Source organism: Rhipicephalus microplus, chromosome 2 (assembly GCF_043290135.1).
Source record: "Rhipicephalus microplus isolate Deutch F79 chromosome 2, USDA_Rmic, whole genome shotgun sequence".
NCBI lineage: Eukaryota > Metazoa > Arthropoda > Arachnida > Ixodida > Ixodidae > Rhipicephalus > Rhipicephalus microplus.
Window position 1 is genome coordinate 179,876,899 of NC_134701.1, and position 18,323 is coordinate 179,895,221.

The 18,323-nt window shown below is 46.4% G+C and overlaps 1 protein-coding gene across 3 annotated transcripts in view; it reads right to left on the bottom strand.

The window, feature by feature from the left end:
• Positions 1-10,581: 10,581 nt before the first annotated feature.
• Positions 10,582-18,323, bottom strand: part of LOC142796451 (uncharacterized) — a 129,089-nt gene continuing 121,347 nt past the window's right edge. For all 3 annotated transcript variants that reach the window (XM_075887131.1, XM_075887132.1, XM_075887133.1), the window contains exon 4: positions 10,582-11,534. In XM_075887131.1, coding sequence (XP_075743246.1) covers positions 11,211-11,534 — 324 coding nt within the window. In that variant the 3' untranslated portion in view covers positions 10,582-11,210. The remainder of the gene's footprint in view (positions 11,535-18,323) is intronic.

Below are 18,323 nucleotides of genomic sequence, written 5' to 3' on the forward strand. Positions count from 1 at the left end.
CTTCTCTACTGAATCGGTGAATTACGCCTACGCAACGTTAACATTACTCGCGAGTAAAGCTTATTCGGCCTTTCACAGGGATGCTCGCCCTTAGTGATATCTTCACGCTTTCGCCCTAAATCACGTCTTTGCTGTGTTGTTTGTACGTGGTTAGATTGTGTTCTGCCTGCTACGCACTGCTGTAGCATGACTCAACTACTTATTTACATCTTCGTCATCTGCGAACTACAAAAAGAGAGAAAGAAAGCCCGCATATCTGTGCGATTCGAGCAGTACCACCGTTCGAACCTTATACGCATATTATTTTTTTTCTCATTCTGTTCACCAAGAATTGTGGGATAGTCGATAAGTATAGTCAAGAAAGCTTAGTGGCTAACGGCGCTTTGCCCTAAACTGCGTTCATCACGTGTACGCACATGTTCTTGCACCAGTAAAAATCAAATACGACTTCAGCATAAAGCTTTCATCGATGAGTTACGTGCATGACGGGGCTAGAGCAAAGGCCTGGTTAATGGGACAAGCATGTTCTTTTTTCTCAGACAAAAAATAGCACTGCTTTCCGTCGGTTACTAACAATGCCACACAAACGCTAAAAACAATGTAAAAAGAAGAAATTTTCAGCGAAATCATAAGAATATATTTATGTCATGCCATCTGAATTAATTTTCAACGTCTAGGCTTTCTAAAGCATCTTTAAATATAAGCGCATGGTTGCGCACGGTAACTCTATTTTATGTACAGTTTAAAAAGCGTTGTGTCACAGTTTATGTGATAGTAATATTTTTATGTAGTGGTGCCACAGCCAGATAAATACAACTAAGGTTCCTCGCATGATCAATAAACTACAGTGCCGTAGTTGTACACCTACCAAGAGTGTGCAAATGCATAACGTAGAGCCTGCTTTTTTTTTTACAACGGAGTTGCTATAAAACGCTGCATTCACACAGCATTTAACATTCCTCATGTTTGGGAGGATGCCAAGAGCATTTTGCGATGTGCTTGAAACAGAAAGCGACCCCCACTCTGAAGTTATTCTGGTGAATGGAGGGTACGATGACAATAAACAACACTCTGGAAAGTTGTACTCGCTAATTATATTACAATGCACCAACAGCCGAGCAAAACCAAATGCTTTAGTACGTCGTTTCAGGCGTACGTATAAACAATTACACTCGCACTGACATGACCGGACAAACCACACTTTGAGAACGTGCATGTCATACGCGCACATAGGAACACGACGCGGCTAGAAGACGACGCAATGAGCAATCCGCACTTCACCATTTCGGCGAGTTGCCGCAAGGCGGCGACTCTGCTCAATATTGTTGCCAATATATAGCGCAATTCTATACTCAAGGTGTAATTCTAGTGCTATAGAGTACAATGTGAACACGTCGCGCCATCCCGTGGCGGCCATGGTAACTATGTACCTCATGGTGCTCAAATCATTGTGAACTTATTGTTTACCACGTGATCATTTTGTATAACGGTGCCATTTGCCGAGAGCGATTTCTAGATGACTTTGACAATTATGTGTAAGCTCCAGGCCACATGCCATGCTTTGATGTTGAGTAAACATGCTCTCAAAAGCCGCAACTATCGATGTGCCACGTTTTCCAACCATGCATGCTCAAAAACTGTTGCAGGGACCGTGTTCGAGCTGTATAGCCGAGATATGCCCAAGCATGTTGACTCTCAAGTGCTTCACTTGATTTGGCAGCAACGCCTCGAGATGCGCCGACAGATGTTGTCAGATAGGGGCGGTTAGTTGGTTTGAGTATTTTCTACGGGCGGATACAGCGTGTCGTACTCTAAGCCAATATTCATTTTGAGAAAAAAAAACACAATAGAAGGAAGGAAAGGAAAGGAAGGAAGAAAGAAAGAACTTCTTGCAAGTAGACGCCAAGCTTCACATGATCCTCATTTTCCCGCAAGGGCTATAAGCCTTTTGAATATCTCGTGCTAGATATACTCTTTCACATGTAAAAGGAATCTTGTGAACAGTATTCGCCTTGCGCATCGCAAAACCAGTTTCCACGTTTCCCATCTCAAACCATTGTGTGCACATTGCTCTCATCCTTGTGGCAACAATGTTATGTTATCGGCGCGTAAGAAACAGGTAATCTGTGAAAAAGAGTGACGTGTTGGCTGTGCCAGGAAAATGGAATAAACGCCATAGGTTCACATTTTGATGCGAGGCATGTGGGTGGAAATTTTTTCTTTCCCCTTGCGGGATTCTATAAAATGAATTAGCCAAGATGCAGGTTCGAATGCACGTCGATTACTCAAGCATATCTGGCGACGTTGTTGTGCGCTATCTTAAAAGTACCGCCACGTCTTAGACGGGCTTCCGCGAAGAAGGCACGCGCTCACAATGCTGGCCACTGCCATACTTTTTTTTAAAATCACAGTACACGCTCATCTTGAGCTGCCACTGTCATGCCGCGGTGGTCTAGTGGCTAAGGTACTCGGCGGCTGACCCGCAGGTTGCAGGATCGAATCCCGGCTGCAGCGGCTGCATTTCCGACGGAGGCGGAAACGATGTAGGTCTGTGTGCTCAGGTTTGGGTGCACGTTAAAGAACCCCAGGTGGTCAAAATTTCCGGAGCCCTCCACTACGGCTTCTCTCATAATGATATGGTGGTTTTGGCACGTTAAACCCCACATATCAATCAATTGAGCCGTCACTCTCAAATGTCTTTGCCAGCGATGGCATGACCTTTCGTTCGTAAGCGCCACAGTACCAGCGTTTTCTTGTTCAGTCTGCTGTGTGCAATCGCTTTTTTCTTTCCTTTTGTTTTCTCGCGCGTTCGGATGCATAGAACGCGAATAGACCGTAGCTGCTTGTTGGAAACGAGTCAGGACGAAGTCGCTGGCTTCCGAGAACACGTCTCATCGACTGAAAGTTACTGCGCAGATCCCCGTTCGTCTGCGTTTTCATACGTAAGCAACACGAGGTCGGGAACCACAGGGCGATCAAGTGGGCAATATTCTCTGGATCGACGAAAAACATTCGCGAGTGGCACAACAAAGCCCCGCTGAGATGCGGACCGAGGTGCTCGCCGCGGGCAGCGTTGTGACGCGTCCAGATCGGCATCCCACAGTGCGAGCTTTCACAAAATGCTGCTGTGGCGCTATTGACACACCGCTGGTTGCTTTGACAGTTTTACATTGCAGTTTCGCGCCCTGATGTTTGTTCCGAGTGAGCGCCAGTGCGTGTTCACCGCTGATTAGGCCGCACCGATGCTGAACGGTAGCCCACAACTGCGATCTCATGTCCTTCACGAGGGGTGTTAGGAGACAAGCATATCGAACACGCGTCCACGAGCACGCCGTCGTGTGACGTTTTTTGGTGGTGTTAAGTGGCCGATGTTCTTGTGTATAGCCTCTCAAAAGCACATGACGGCAAAATCATTCACTTGCATCGAAAAAAGCCACTGAAGGTGCTAATGTGGGACAGTCACGCAAATCTTCAGCTATCACGTGCAGTGGTGACCTTTCTGTGTGTTAGCGCCACACTATGGAAAGAAGTTCCGAAAAATAGTTTTGTGGGTGTGCGGGCATGCACTTGCACTCACCTTTGGTTTTTAGCGGCGAAGTTCCCCATGGTCTAAGGTAATCCCTCGTGCTTCCGGCGTACCCAGAAACGTCTTACTTATCATACAATAGATGGCGCTGTCCCGCAGAGAAGCATGCAAACTGCAGTTGCGTGACAATATACTAGATGGCGCTGTACGTGTTCTGTGTTGTCATCACCATTTTTCGGCTAGTTTGCTAGATGGCGGTGTCTTATTGAGATGTCCGTAGAGAACCATAAAGAAGCAAGACGTGTGAGAGCCCTGTGCTCGCCCCTTTGCACAAGATGGCATTCATTACAGTGGTGCGACGAGCAGGAGAGTTGGTAATAAGACAGGTCGTCAAGGCACGGCTTTTTTAGAGAGACCCAGAGCCTTGAGGCCAATTGCGTATCCAAAGACAATTCTAAAGGAACACCAATATTCAAGCCATGTGTGGTTCGTGGAAGAGGAAATCGACGTAAGCACAAGAGCTGAGCTTAATAGGACATAGACTATATTAACAGGCAGGGTGGCAGGAATAGGTTGAAGTGGGAAGAGATAGAAGAACAGCTAAGGCAGGAGGAGCTGATGATACATGTGGTTGTGGAGACACATCTTCGGGACATGGAGCAACAACCTCGCAATCCGGACTACGTATGGGAATATTGCAGTAGAACAAAAGGCAGCAAAAAGGGAGGTGTAATCGGGGCATTCATACATAAAAGTATGTGTTCGCAAAAAGTCAAGCATTGATGCACGGAACATTTATGGTTAAAAGGAAAGTAGCTGGGCAGATGACACTCCTTGGCTTCGTGTACTTGTGGACGGGAGCAAAGGCCAGAGAGGAAAACCAAGTAATGGTAGGGTGTATAACAAATGACACTGAGGAATTAGGAGGAGAGTCTGAGATAATTATACTACGAGATATGAATGCGCACATAGAAGATATAGGTGGGTATACCGACCCAACAGGCAAAATGATCATGGATATGTGTGAAAGGCATGATTTGCTCATTTGCAACAGTGCTGAGAAGTGTGAAGGGCAAATAGCATTGGAGGTAGGAAGGCTTCAGTCGACGATAGATTACGCACTGATGTCAAATAGCATTTATGATAGGCTCCGGGGAATGCACTTAGATGAATGTGGCTCCAGAAGTGTGGGTAGTGATCACAACGTATCAAGCTAAGTTTTGGAAGAGCAGTGAAAGTGGGAAGGAGACAAGATGAGCAACTACAGAAAAATTTTTATTCAGACAGGCAAATAGAAATAGCTACTAAACAAAATGAAAAAGTAATTACTGAGGATAATAAAACAGTGTGGACGTACACGAATATAAGCAGACTGTTTGAACTAAAGCTTGATAAGGCACGTGACAAGTCAACCCGAAAAAGGAGACAGGTACTCAAGAGTTGGTGGCATCAGGAAGTTAAGAGAGCCATAGCAAAACGTCAGGAAGCCTCTAGGAAACACAGGCGTGCTAAGCAGTGGGATGAAACAACCGATGATGTTGAAAGAAAATGGGACGTCTTTCTAAGCTGTAGAAGGGAAGCATCCCTTCCGATCAATAAAAAAATTAGAATAAAGGGGCTCAGTGGCTGGCAGAAGTACATAAAAAGGATAGAATTGCAGCTGCAAACTTTTGGAACAATCTAAACTCCTTGAAAAATGAGACAAGCGTAGAGGAGAGGTTTATAACTACAGCTTTAGGTGTTAGGCTAAAAGGGGACGAAGCTATTGAATATATAAGAACAAGGGTGACAGAAAAACTTCAACAAATAAGTTTCCTATGCACCTTAACAGACAAGGATGAATCGAGCGGCGCAGTGGCTCCATTTTCACAACGAGATTGGGAAAGGGCTGAGAAGAGGGTTCCTAGTAGTACATCAACAGGCCCAGATGGCATCCCAATTACTCTGATAAAGGCACTGGGACTCAAGTCTAAGTTGACTTTGAGAGAGGCAGGGAGCAAAACAATAATCGATGGGGAAGTCCCCGAGGGATAGAACCTTATTAGGATGAGCATGGCCTATAAAGGAAAGGGGGACAAAGCTGCCTTAAACAACTACCGTCCTATAACAGTGACATCAGTGGTCTACAGGCTGGCGATGAAGATTATAAAGAAAAAACTGCAGGCATAGATTGAGAATCAGGGGGTGCTGGGGGAACTCCAGAAAGGATTTCGCAAACACAGTAGGTTGGAAGACAGCCTCTTCTCACTGACGCAGTGCATCGAAATAGCAGAAAAGGAACACAGGCCTTTGGAGCTAGCATTTTTGGATATCAAGGGAGTGTACGATAGCGTGGTTCAATAGGACTTATGTGGAATACTGGACACACTAGGTGTGTAAGATAGAGTCACTAATCTTTTAAAAGATATCTATAAAAGTAACAAGGTCGTTATAAAATGGGAAAAACAGGTATCCAAGCCCACAGAGAGAAAATGGGGGCTTAGGCAGGGGTTTCCTCCTCTGTCACCTGTGTAATTCATGATGTACCTACAAGGATTAGAGGCCAAATTAGAGGGAAATGGATTTGGCTTCAGCCTCTCTTTTCGTCAAACAAGGAAAACTGACTGAACAGACACAACCAGCATTGATGTACACAGATGATATAGTGCTAATGGCCAACAACAGGAAGATTTGCAGAGACTGATAAACAACTGCGGTAATGAGGGAGACAGGTTAGATTTCAGATTCAGTAAGGAGACATCAGTAGTCAGGATTTTTAATGATAATGAAGATAGTGAGCTTAGAATACAGGAGGTCACACTAGAGATAACAGATAAATACAAATATCCGGGCGTATGGATAAGCAATGGGACCGAGTACCTAAGGGAACACGAAATATACGTGACGACTAAAGGTAACAGGAATGCAGCAGTCATGAAAAATATATGACACTTCGGAATTACAATAGGTATGATGTTGTGAGAGGAATATGGTTCGTGGTCATGGTTTGTGGTCTGACGTTCGGCAATGCGGTCTTGTGCATGATATCAGCAGTTCAAGCAAGATTAGAAATGAAGCAACGTGGAATAGGTAGGCTTGCTTTAGGAGCTCACGGGAATACACCAAATCAGGGAGTACAAGCTGATATGGGACGGACATCATTTGAGGGCAGGGAAGCTAGCAGCGAGATAAAATGTGAGAAGAAATTGAGAGAAAAGGGGGAGGAGCGTGGGGCTAGGAAGGTTTTCAGCTACTTGTACCTGATGAATGTCGATACGAAATGGAAGAAGCAAACCAGAAAATTGACGGGTAGAGAGAGAGAGAGAGAGATAAATAGAGAGGAAAGGCAGGGAGGTTAACCAAGCTTGGCTCGGTTGGCTACCCTACACTTGGGGTGGAGGAAAAGGGGAATAATAGAACGAAAAGAGACAGAAAAGAAGAGGAGTAAGAAAGAGAAGCATAAATAGTCAGCTCGAAACTACACAGCACGGCCTCGCACAGTTCTTTCACAAGCGGTCGTGAAGTTTGGTGTTCCTTAAAAAGTACAAGAGGGCTTTCGTGGCTTTGCGCGTATGGGAAGCCGTCGGCCAAGGTCCCAGGATCTTCTCTTCTGTAAGCGGCCGTGAATGCAGCTGACAGAGCTTGGCTTCCATAATACGTCGTTCGGTCTGGTATGCTGGGCAATGACATAGAAAGTGCTCAAGCGTTTCCTCGCAGGCGCAGATGTTGCATGCCGAAGTGCTCGCCATTCCAAGGAGACGAGAGTACGAATTCGTAAATGCCACGCCCAACCTCATGCGACACAGTAAAGTTTCAGCGCATCGTGGGAACCCGGATGGCAAACGAAGTTGCAAGTTTGGGTCGATCGAATACAGGTGCGTGTTGGAGAAACCCTGCGTATTCCATTGTAGGAGAGATATACGGCGAGCAAGTGATTGTAGTAGCCTTGCAGCGTCCGTTCTCAAGAGTGGTATGGGCGTGCGCTGGTCTTGGTCATGAGCCAATCGAGCAGCTTCATCTGCGCGGTCATTGCCAACGATTCCGCAATGACTCGGCAACCACTGAAATACAATATCGTGACCTTCCGCGAGCGCTTCGTGGTAGTCGTGCCTTATCTGATATACTGATTGTTCATGTAGCCCGTGCTGCAGAACAAACCGTAGTGACTGTAAGGCTGACCTGGAGTCGCAAAAGATGGCCCATTGGTTAGGTTCCTGGTGAAGAATGTACTTTACTGCACCTTGAAGTGCTGCGAGCTCTGCTGCTGTCGACGTCGTGGTGTGAGAAAACTTGTACTGAAGCAACACATTTTCAGATGGAACAACCACTGCTCCTGTGGAGCTGTTGGAATTAGTGGAGCCATCGGTGTAGACATGTATGCGGTCGAAGTACCTTTCGTCCAACAGACGCAAAGTCAGTTGCTTCAGGGCTAGCGTTGACATGCGTGCCTTCTTAAAGATTCCAGGAACTGATAAGCGCACGTCAGGTTGACGAAGACTCCATGGCGCAGTTGCTGGATGCATGGCAAGTTTGAAGCCAGGCGGTAGTATGTCCTGATGTTTTGTCACGATACCGCAGTACGAAGAATGGGGCCTCCGAGCTGTCAAACACGCTAAATGATGTGACGGTAGCCGTGATAAATGCCGAATGTGCGCTCTCAGCGTCTCGACAATGATGTGCGTTGTGACCGGTTGTTCTTGTGCAATAACAATAGTTGACACTGTCGATGAGCATCTTGGAAGGCCAAGGCATGTCCGAAGTGCTTGGGCTTGTACGCTTTGCAGTGCACGGATGTTAGTCTTGCACGTGTTGGACAGGACCGGAAGGCTGTACCGGAGAGTTCCGAGAAAGAGGGCTGTATAAAGTTGCAACATGGAGTGCACGGATGGGCCCCATGATTTTCCGGCGACGAACTTGAATACATTCTCAATGCCAATGAGCTTTTTCTTCAGGTATGTGACATGCGGGCTCCAGGTTAGGTCACGATCTACGATGACGCCTAAGAATCTATGAGTGCTCTTATATGGGATTGATCTGCCATCGATGCACAATGAGTAGAAAGACATCGGTTTGCGTGTAAATGTCACCGCTGCGCATTTTTCTGTGGCGATAGTCAAACCTTGCTGGCGAAGGTATGTCGATGTCATTGTTGCCGCTTGACGGGTAAGTACTCAGAAAAGAGTAGGGGGCCAAACAAAAAGAACTATCGGTTAAGAAGGTGAAGGAAACGGAGACAAATATGTGGAGAATTGGCATGATTAAGAAGTCCGCACTAAATATCTATCAAATTTTTAAGCAGGAAATTGCCAAGGAAAGGATCTATGGTAATACTCGGGGTAGTTTTCTACTGTTTGAGGCCAGGACGGGAGTATTGCGAACCAAGATTTATCGGGCCAATTACGAAGGAGTAAACACGGTATGCAGTGCGTGTGGAGAGGAGGAGCAAACTGCCGGACACCTGATAATGTCCTGCAAGGCGCTTCACCCTATAGTTCATGATGATGGCGCAGAGTTTTTCAAAGCACTGGGGTTTAGGGACAGCAAAGGAAACATTGACATTAAGCGAGTAAAAATAATTGAAAGGTGGTTATATGATAGGTGGCTGAAATCAAGGCACGAGTGAAAATAAATCCTTCACTGCAAAGTATCAGTCCTCAACTTCACTATTTTAAGGAATAAAAAATGGCAGCATATCCACGGAGTGAATGATGGGGAGTGGGGCGAAGCATTCGTCCGTCCATTCGTTCTTCCTTCCGTCCGTTCCTGCGTACGTCTGTGTAACCGTCCATGCGTCCATCCACCCGTCCGTGCGTGCGTCTGTTCGTGCGTCCATCCCTGCGTTCGTCCATGCATCCGCGCCTGCGTCCGTTCATGCTTCCATCCATGCATCTGTCTGTGTGTCCGTCCGTCGATCTATTCAGCACTCCAAGTACCACCATCTCGCATCTTTTCATCATATATTCTCCATATAGAAGCACCGCCATCCAGCGGACATTTCAAGGACTAAACGGGAAGTGGCACATGCACACTTTCTTACGGCTTGCGCTTCGGGTTTACTTCCCACCTTTAACCACCTCGAGTTCATGGTATATACTAGTTCACTGTATTCATGGCTATGCGGCCGAACGCTCGCTAAACCTTTCTAAAACCAAGGAGGTTACACCCAGCGAGTATAACGTAGCAACCCTTTCTTGTCAGATCGTGCTCAATGTACATGCCAATAGCTGCTAATGGGGATCGCAGCGTGCGCGTTACCTAAAGGCCGAATGCTCCTGTCTCTCATTCCCCCTTAGCAGCCATTAACATGTGCATTGAGCACTATCTTTTATTGTTCAACAACGCACAGAAGAAATCTCTTACCGGAACCACCTTGGAGGTCAAAATCGTAAGGACCACTATTTCGGGTATGTGCCACTGGTGGTTACGTACTACGAGTGACGCACAAGCTACACCATAAGGAGCTTCGCCCCTAAAAAGATAAATCAAGTTGTTGGTTCACTAAGTATGACGGCTAGGTGGCGCTAGCCACCACCCTATCTCAAGGGTACAGCCATATCAATCCACTCATCCATCCGTGTGCAATATGGTGGTTGTGTGAATGAACACTAGATGGCGTTGGAGGTGCCGCTGCTTTCAGACTGGCTGCTACGGCCGGGCGGATTTGAAGACTGTGCGCGCCGAGGACGACGCTGCCAAGTGGGCTCAACGAGAAGGGGACCATGGAATGTGAGAGCGGGAAGCGGCAGCGAAGCGTGCGCGGCGCCGGGTGGAACCCGCCGGTTGCTCCTCGGAGGATTCGCGGTGTCACTGAAAACCCACCGGAGCTTCGCCCATCCCACCATCGACCACTCTGTAGAGATGCTGGAATTATTTCTTTTAAGTTCATTCATTCATACGGGGAAGATACACAGAAAGGAATGCAGCTCGCGAAGGATAGTTGAATACGTGGATGACTGTAGATCCTGACGAGATCTGTATTCATTCGATATTGGATATTGTTATTGTGTGATGAAGTTAACGTGGTAATAATCTGGTATTAACACCAGATGTCATTGTAAAGCGGATATGATAGGGTGTCTGGTTTAACATAATTGAAATTTATTCGTTAAGCGCAGCGAACACAGTGCGTCCGCAAATAATGCGTAAAATGCGGAGCGGTTGTCACCTGAGTGGGACCGCCAGCTTGAGGGTCACCCAGTTTTTCGTTCCTAGTGTAGTTACATTGTTTGCATTTACTAATGGTCAGCTTCATGTTGGCATCCGCAGAGCTGCTTTGGAAGCCCGACTAAACTGTCTATTACCAACCTTTAGCGCTGGGGCCTCTAAGTGACCGCGTACGCAAATCCTTGTTGTCATTTATGCTCTTTTTGGTTGTGGCTGTCGAGTAAAAGAAACCGGGGACATTTACGATAGGATACAAGAACTTGTTGATGCAATGGCCAGGGGTCTCCGGCAGTAAAACTTTTTTGTATGGAAGAATTGGGAAGCGTGCTCCCTCACAGTTACCCTGCACAGCCTTTACTTCAAGGAATACGTTGCGCTCTCTCACGCTAAATTGAAGAAAAACATTATAGGCCTACTTTAGAGTGCATATTGGAATAAGCGTGAATATCTACACTCAAACTTAGAGGCAGATTGTTTGGCGGCAATCAGTTGTAAAGCTATGTGGATTTCATTTAACATCTTCTCTAATCGTTGCATGTCATCAGCTGTGACAGCAAGGAAAAACCAGCTCTGACGCGGCTTTCGTCAACGCACTCGCTACGTTTACGGTAATGGCCCGAGCGACAATGTCCTTCGCCGTTTTTTCGTAGCCCCAGATAAGTTTCTGCGTTTCAGGTGTCTCGGCGAGTCCTTCGAAGGTCGAACGGAGGTCACTGAAGGTGGCACCGACGGTCAGGTTCACCACTGGGTCGTACCACGGAGCCAAGTGCACGTCGAGGCGGGCCAGCACTTTCCGGAACGTCACGTTAGCTTTGACGTCCATCGCGATGTCGTCAGAGCGAGTCAGAAGGCTGTCCAAATAGACCTGCGAGAAGAACGTACACCGCATGTCTTGTGCGAAAATTTAATTCACACGAGTTAGTAGTAGTAGCAACCGCAGCAGCAGTAGCAGCAGAAGAAGGAAGAGGAGAAATAGAAGAAGGAGAAGATTATGGAAAAAACACAGACTGAGAATGGAGTCAAACGTAAAATAAAAGAAATGGTTCAGAAACGGAAAGAAGACAACCACCATTTGTAGCCCGAAGCCACAAGAAAATCCATACGAATTTCTCGGAAAAAAAGCTTATTTGCCAAAAATTTTGTCCTGGTTCAGAGTCTTATTTCGATTTCTTAACCCTTCCACCACCTTGCGGGTTTCCACAGAACTCATTTGCAATAAAAGACATGTTGGCATAAAGGACATCGTAGTAGCCTTCTAACAATCACCTACGTAGAGTGAAGTGGGAGAGATAGAGACAGACAGACGCAGGTAATTGTGCTGTAGCACGAGGGTTGTTCAATAGCGACTCTGACACGGTCAGACAGTTTTCACGGCGCGCTGGCTGCGTTATCTCTTCGCGTAGTTCGTTGACATTGTGACTCCATAAATTTTCGCCAAATTTCACATCACTCAGTCCGTTGCGGTAGCGCCTCCAAACATGAACTCGCATGTCATAGCTTCCATGCATCGATGCGGGCTAAAGCAGAAAGGTAGCCATAACAGTGATCGTATTTTTCAAACACAAGGAAGTGTCCTGCACCCAGTCAATTCCTATGGGGCTGACTGTCTGAAGACTGCAGAAGTGTTTCGTAGACGCTCATAAAAGAACACATTCAACGAAATGGGCCCTAACTTGTGGGGAATTGTAAACTTCACTAGGATGAAGCAAGGACTCACACTGCGTACACTTTGGTTAAATGCCTCGTCGGAAAAACATCTCAGCACCCTCTCAGCCACCGTATTGTCTTCATCTGGCTCCTCGCGGCTTCTTTTATTGCTGGATTCTCGCTGGATTCTGCGGCTGGTGTCGACGTCAGCGTCATTCACCGTGTATATATATATATATATATATATATATATATATATATATATATATATATATATATATATATATATATATATATATTATATTATATGACGCAGGAGGCGTGATGGCTGTACGATGAACCATTTATTTGTCTTTGTCTTCCTCCTTATCTACCATTCCACCACACCGTTCTCGTGTGGTTCATTAGACGCTTCCCCCCTCCCCCGAGAGAGACGTAGATGCAGGGGTGGATGATATAGTTTAAGTCTCCCGACATGAACGATGTCAGTCTGGCGACCGAGTGGAGCCACGCTGCGGTCGATCTCGTAGTTAACTGCCGAAATCTTGCGTATGATCGTATAGGGTCCTTCCATGATTGCGCTGAGTTTGCCGCGGTTCGGGTGTCAGGGTGTTTTATATGGAACAAAGTCTCCCACTTGAAGCTCTAATGGAAGGAACTTCTTGTCATATATGATCTTGTTTTTCTCGTGATATGCTACTGAATTGCGGACTGCGTTTGTACGAGCTTCCTGAAGATTTTCGGTAACGCCTGGAAGAAGATAGGGATACGATGATTTGATTGATTTGTGGGGTTTAACGTCCCAAAACCACCATTTGATTATGAGAGACGCCGTAGTGGAGGACTCCGGAAATTTTGACCACCTGGGGTTCTTTAACGTGCACCCAAATCTGAGTACACGGGCCTACAACATTTCCGCCTCCATCGGAAATGCAGCCGCCGCAGCCGGGAATTGAACCCGCGACCTGCGGGTCAGCAGCCGAGTACCTTAGCCACTAGACCACCGCGGCGGGGCATAGGGATACGATGGTGTGCCATACATAAGAAAGCAGGGTGGGTAGCCTGTGACTTCGTGAGGTGTTCTATTGTACTCGTCGACAACGTCCGAGAGGAGACGTGGCCATGGTTTTCGGGGTTCATCGTTGATCTTGCATCGGAGGCGAGTAACGATCGTCTGATTAGTGCGCTCGTTTAGGCCATTACACTGCGGGCATTGTGAGCTTGTTAAAAGCTGATGAATATTGTTGTGCTTGAGGAACTGCTTAAATTTGCCGGCAGTGAATCCTGTGCCGCAGTCGGAAAGCAACTTCCGCGGCTTTCCAGCAGCGAAGATACTCTTCAGGAAAGAGATGTACGCGTCGCAAGTCTCATTCTTGTGTGCGAAAGCCCAGACATAACGGGTGGCATGATCAACGGCTAAGTGAATGAATCTTTTGGATGAGCCGTAGTTGCCAAAATCTCCGATAGTGTCCATGCCAGAAGATCAAACGGTTGTTCCGCTGGTGGCAAAGACTCCAAGGAACCAAATCGTTTGTTCTTCGGTTTCTTGCAGCGCTGGCAGGTATCGCAGTGGCGTATGTACTCGCTCACGCCGGTGATGATGTCGGGCCAATAGTACTGTGGAGAGAGAAGCCGCAGCGTCTTCTTTACCCCGACATGACCGAAAGCGTCATGAGATTTTTGGAGAAGAGAAGACCGGAGGGCAAAAGGCACATATACTTTTCGAATTCCCCTGCGTGTCACTATACTCAGTCCGTTCTGAATGGTATGCTTTCCGGGTGGTTTGTCGTTGTCATGCTCTCGCAGTTGCTCAGCAGATAGGAGTTGAACTACCGGGCTTCGAGATAGTGCATCAGCTTCAATGTTGTCAATGCCCTTTTGGTGTTTGATGTTCACGTCGTACATGGAGAGTTTCAGGGACCACCGGAAAAGTCGGCCTCAGGGATTCTTGTGCTTTTAAGCCATTGCAACGCTGCGTGATCTGTGATCACAGTGAAAGGTTTCCCGTGTAGATAGGAGTGCCATTTATCGATGGCGTCAATAATTGCCAAACATTCGAGTTCTGTAATGGCGTAATTAATTTCGTGTTTTAGTAACTTCCGTGAATGGTATGCGATTGGGTGCTCTCTACCTTCATCATCAGCCTGCTTCAAGACGGCGCCGATACCTCTGTTGGATGCATCGCAGTATAGCACACAAGGCTTAGTGGCATCGTAGATGTTAAGGATTGGCTCTTCTGTCACGCATTTCTTGAGCTGAGTGAAAGCCAGTTCACACTCCGCATCCCAGTTCCAGGTGGCGTCTTTGCTGAGCAGGCGCGTCAGTGGGTGAGCGATTTGACTGAAGTGGTCGATGTATCGCCGGTAAACATTGACAGTGCCGAGAAAACGCTGCAACTCTTTAGGGCGTGATGGTGTCGGAAACCGTAGGATTGCGTCCACGTTGCTTTGCTTTGGAGTGATGGTGCCATGCGAAACCTTGTGTCCCAGGTACTCAATGGAGGTTCGAGCGAATTGACATTTCTTTAATTTCAGCTTGACGCCTTCGCTTTTGAAAGCTTTCAAAACGCTCTCCAGATGCTTCAGCTGGTCTGAAAACGTGTCAGAGTAGACAACAATGTCATCGAAGTAATTCGTGACGTTCTGCAAACGGTGTTTTGCCAATACGAATTTGACAGCCCGTTCGAAGGTGGCCGGAGCATTCCGAAGGCCAAAAGGCATGAAGAGCCACTCGTAGTTACCGGTACGTGTGACAAACGCCGTTTTCGGAATGTCATCAGGGTGAATCTTCACGTGCCAGCAACCTGACGTTATGTCTAATGTCGAGAAGTACGTAGATTTCCCCAGAGAATCGAGAACGTCATCGATGCGAGGGATGGGCTGATAATCAGGCACCGTCAATTCGTTCAGATTGCGGTAGTCGATGCAGAATCGCGTGCGTCCTTCTTCTTTTTTCTCTGCCAGCAGAAGTGCTGGCGCAGCGTATGGGGAGGTAGATAGTCGTATGACACCTTGCTTGAGAAGCTTTGACCTGTCTGTCCATTTCAACGCTGTCAGATTCTGAGCATCGATAGGGAGCTCTACGAATGAGAACATAGTTGTTGAGATGAATGCGATGCATTTCGCCGTTGATGCACCCAATGTCTGTCTGTGACTTGGAAAAAATGTCATCGTACTTGTGGATAAGCTGCTTCAATGCCAACTGTTGAGTTTTATTTAGATGTAGTACATCACAAACTTCAACACCTTGCAAAGACGCGCCCTTGTTAACCGTGGTTTGGTTCTGTGTACGAGAATGGAGGATGTCTTTCCCTTGGCGTAGAGTCATAGTGTCAAGGTCCAGCGACAAGTTAAAGAGGCAAGCACTATCCAAGCCAAGAAGTAAGTTGCTCTTCATGCCTTGTATAACATGAGCCTGAATTTCTCTTGTCACTTTTCCTATCTGTACCTTTAGATTAACGCGACCCAAAGTTTTGGTAGATGATGTGACTTGTTGAACTGAGATGCATGAATTCCTCATTATTTGCAGGTAAAGTGCCTTCAGCACTGCTTCGTTGATTCAGGTAATCGTAGCTCCGGTATCAAGTGTAGCGCTGATAGGGTACCCGTTAATGAGGGCATCAAACTGAATTACATGAACTCTGGGTCGCCCTCCTCGTTTCCCTGGTTGGTGGAGAAGGCGGAAATGCTTGCGCATCGTAGGCATTCATTATGCCAGTACATCTGTCGGGGTAAGCCATCCATCGCGCAGTGTTTGCACTCACGCACGGGTGTTCGCACCGGGGAATTACGTGGACGCTGACTAGTTCTGTCACTTGTTAGGTTAATCTGTGTATTCCGAGCGGGTGGAAAGCGATGTAACTTCATTCTCTGCATGGTTGACTCTACACGAAGTGCAGCTGTAAGCCATGCCTCTGGTGTAGACGAGGTAAGCCCAGCAAGCACCATCTCCATATGCGCAGGAAGGCCGTCGATGAGCCCTGATATAAGGTGCGTGTCCTTTAGGTCAGCGAGGCGTCCGAGAGACATTTTTTCATTATAGTATTCCTTCAAGCTCTGGCCTGTTCGCAATCGGCAATGAATGAATTGGCGAAAAGGATCCGCGACGCCGCTCGTAAAGCGTCCCTTCATGCGTTCACATAAGCTCTCCCAAGACGCGTCTGTGTCGAAAACCTCGGTGAGAAACCATCGGAAAGCCTCACCTTCAAGGTAATTGGAGAAGTAGCACAGCTTGTCTCGCTCCGTCCATGCTGCGGCCGCAGTCCTCACCTCAAAGAGTCGGAGCCACTTGTCAAAGGGGACGTCCCTAGATGCTCCCGAGTACTTCGGGATGTTGATGACTTTCTTGGATGTGGCCATGATGAAGTGCACGGTAGATCCTGTCGACTAGTGTGACGCAGGAGGCGCGATGCCTGTACGATGAACCATTTATTTGTCTTCGTCTTCCTCCTTATCTACCATTCCACCACACCGTTCTCGTGTGGTTCGTCACATACATATATATATATATATATTTATATATATATATATATATATATATATATATATATATATATATATATATATATATATATATATATATATATATAAGGGAAAGAAGTGTATACCTAAGGGCTCGTTTTTCCGTGTTTTAACACAATATTAATAAGATCTAACAGAGAGTAATGCCAAGGAATGTACAGGGGAAGTTATTAGAACCATTGGAATGTAAATGAGAAGAAAGAAAAGTGGATGGAAAATAACCAGCCGTGAGCAGAAATATATATATATATATATATATATATATATATATATATATATATATATATATATATATATATATATATATATATATGAAAGCGCAAGAAAGAGAAAAATCCAGAAAAAGATTCCGGCGCGCAGAATCAAACATGGGACCTCTGCGTCGTGAATGCGAGGCGTTAACCACTGAGCAACCGAGGAGCACGTTCTTCAACGTTTAAACGACAAGGTATTCATATCTTCACTTACCGAGGCTGACGGGCATCTCGGGGGGAATCGTGTTTTCAGCATTACCAGCAAGATGGCGCATTGAGCGCGCGTCACCACATCGCGCAGTGGCACGTACTCTAATCTCTAACGCGTACTTAGCCCCGCTTACAGGAGGGGAGTGACGCTGCCTCGCGCGCCCTTATCTCGCGATGGGGAGGAGAAGAGGATTGTGCGTCATGGCGGGCCTTGGGCTTTACCTGGAACAATTATGTTTTAGTTACTGGGCGCACAAAGGTCACTGCACTCATTGAAGTCTTCGTTTGCAAAAAGCGGGGGTTTTCAGACACAGCGAAGTAACAACTGAGACGCTCATTTGCGTGCATCTGTGCTTGTGAGTACGTTTCATACATCACATTCGCATGCGAATCGCGGGGCACGCATCGATCTGCTTTTCATTCTTTGCGTGACCTTCCAATTGGTTGCTATTACGTTCATTGCTACGTAATTGCGGCAAAGGTGTGACTTTTTTGTACTCCGTGGCGAAAACGGAACTGAAGCAACGTCATTTCGACACCGCCCAAAATGCAGTCAAGGTTTGGAGGCAGTTTTCGAGCAGGTGGTTAAAAGTAGCTTCACCTCTGTTTATTAGAAATGGTACAAACGCTGGGAGAATACCTTGAAGATATTTATGAGTAATGTGAAGGTATTATGAGTAACAAATTTTATGAGTAATGGTTCAGAAATAAATGTTTCGAAAATAAACGTTTTAGAGAGCCAGTCTCTCAGTCTTTATAGAACAGCCCTCGTATAATGAGTTATTGTAAACACACCATGCTGTCCTTTGCGTGGACAATTGCTATGCCCAGCCGCATATCGTAGGCACACGCTGGTATATGGTGTTTAGTATATGAAATGTGACAGTTGCAAAATTCTGGATTTTTTTTCTGTACACTTTTGTGAACCTTTCAATTACTTTTGAAGAAAAGCCGAATATTCATGATGGTAACGATCTATCATGTTGAAGACTAATGAGCCCGCAAACTTGCAAGTAAGACAAG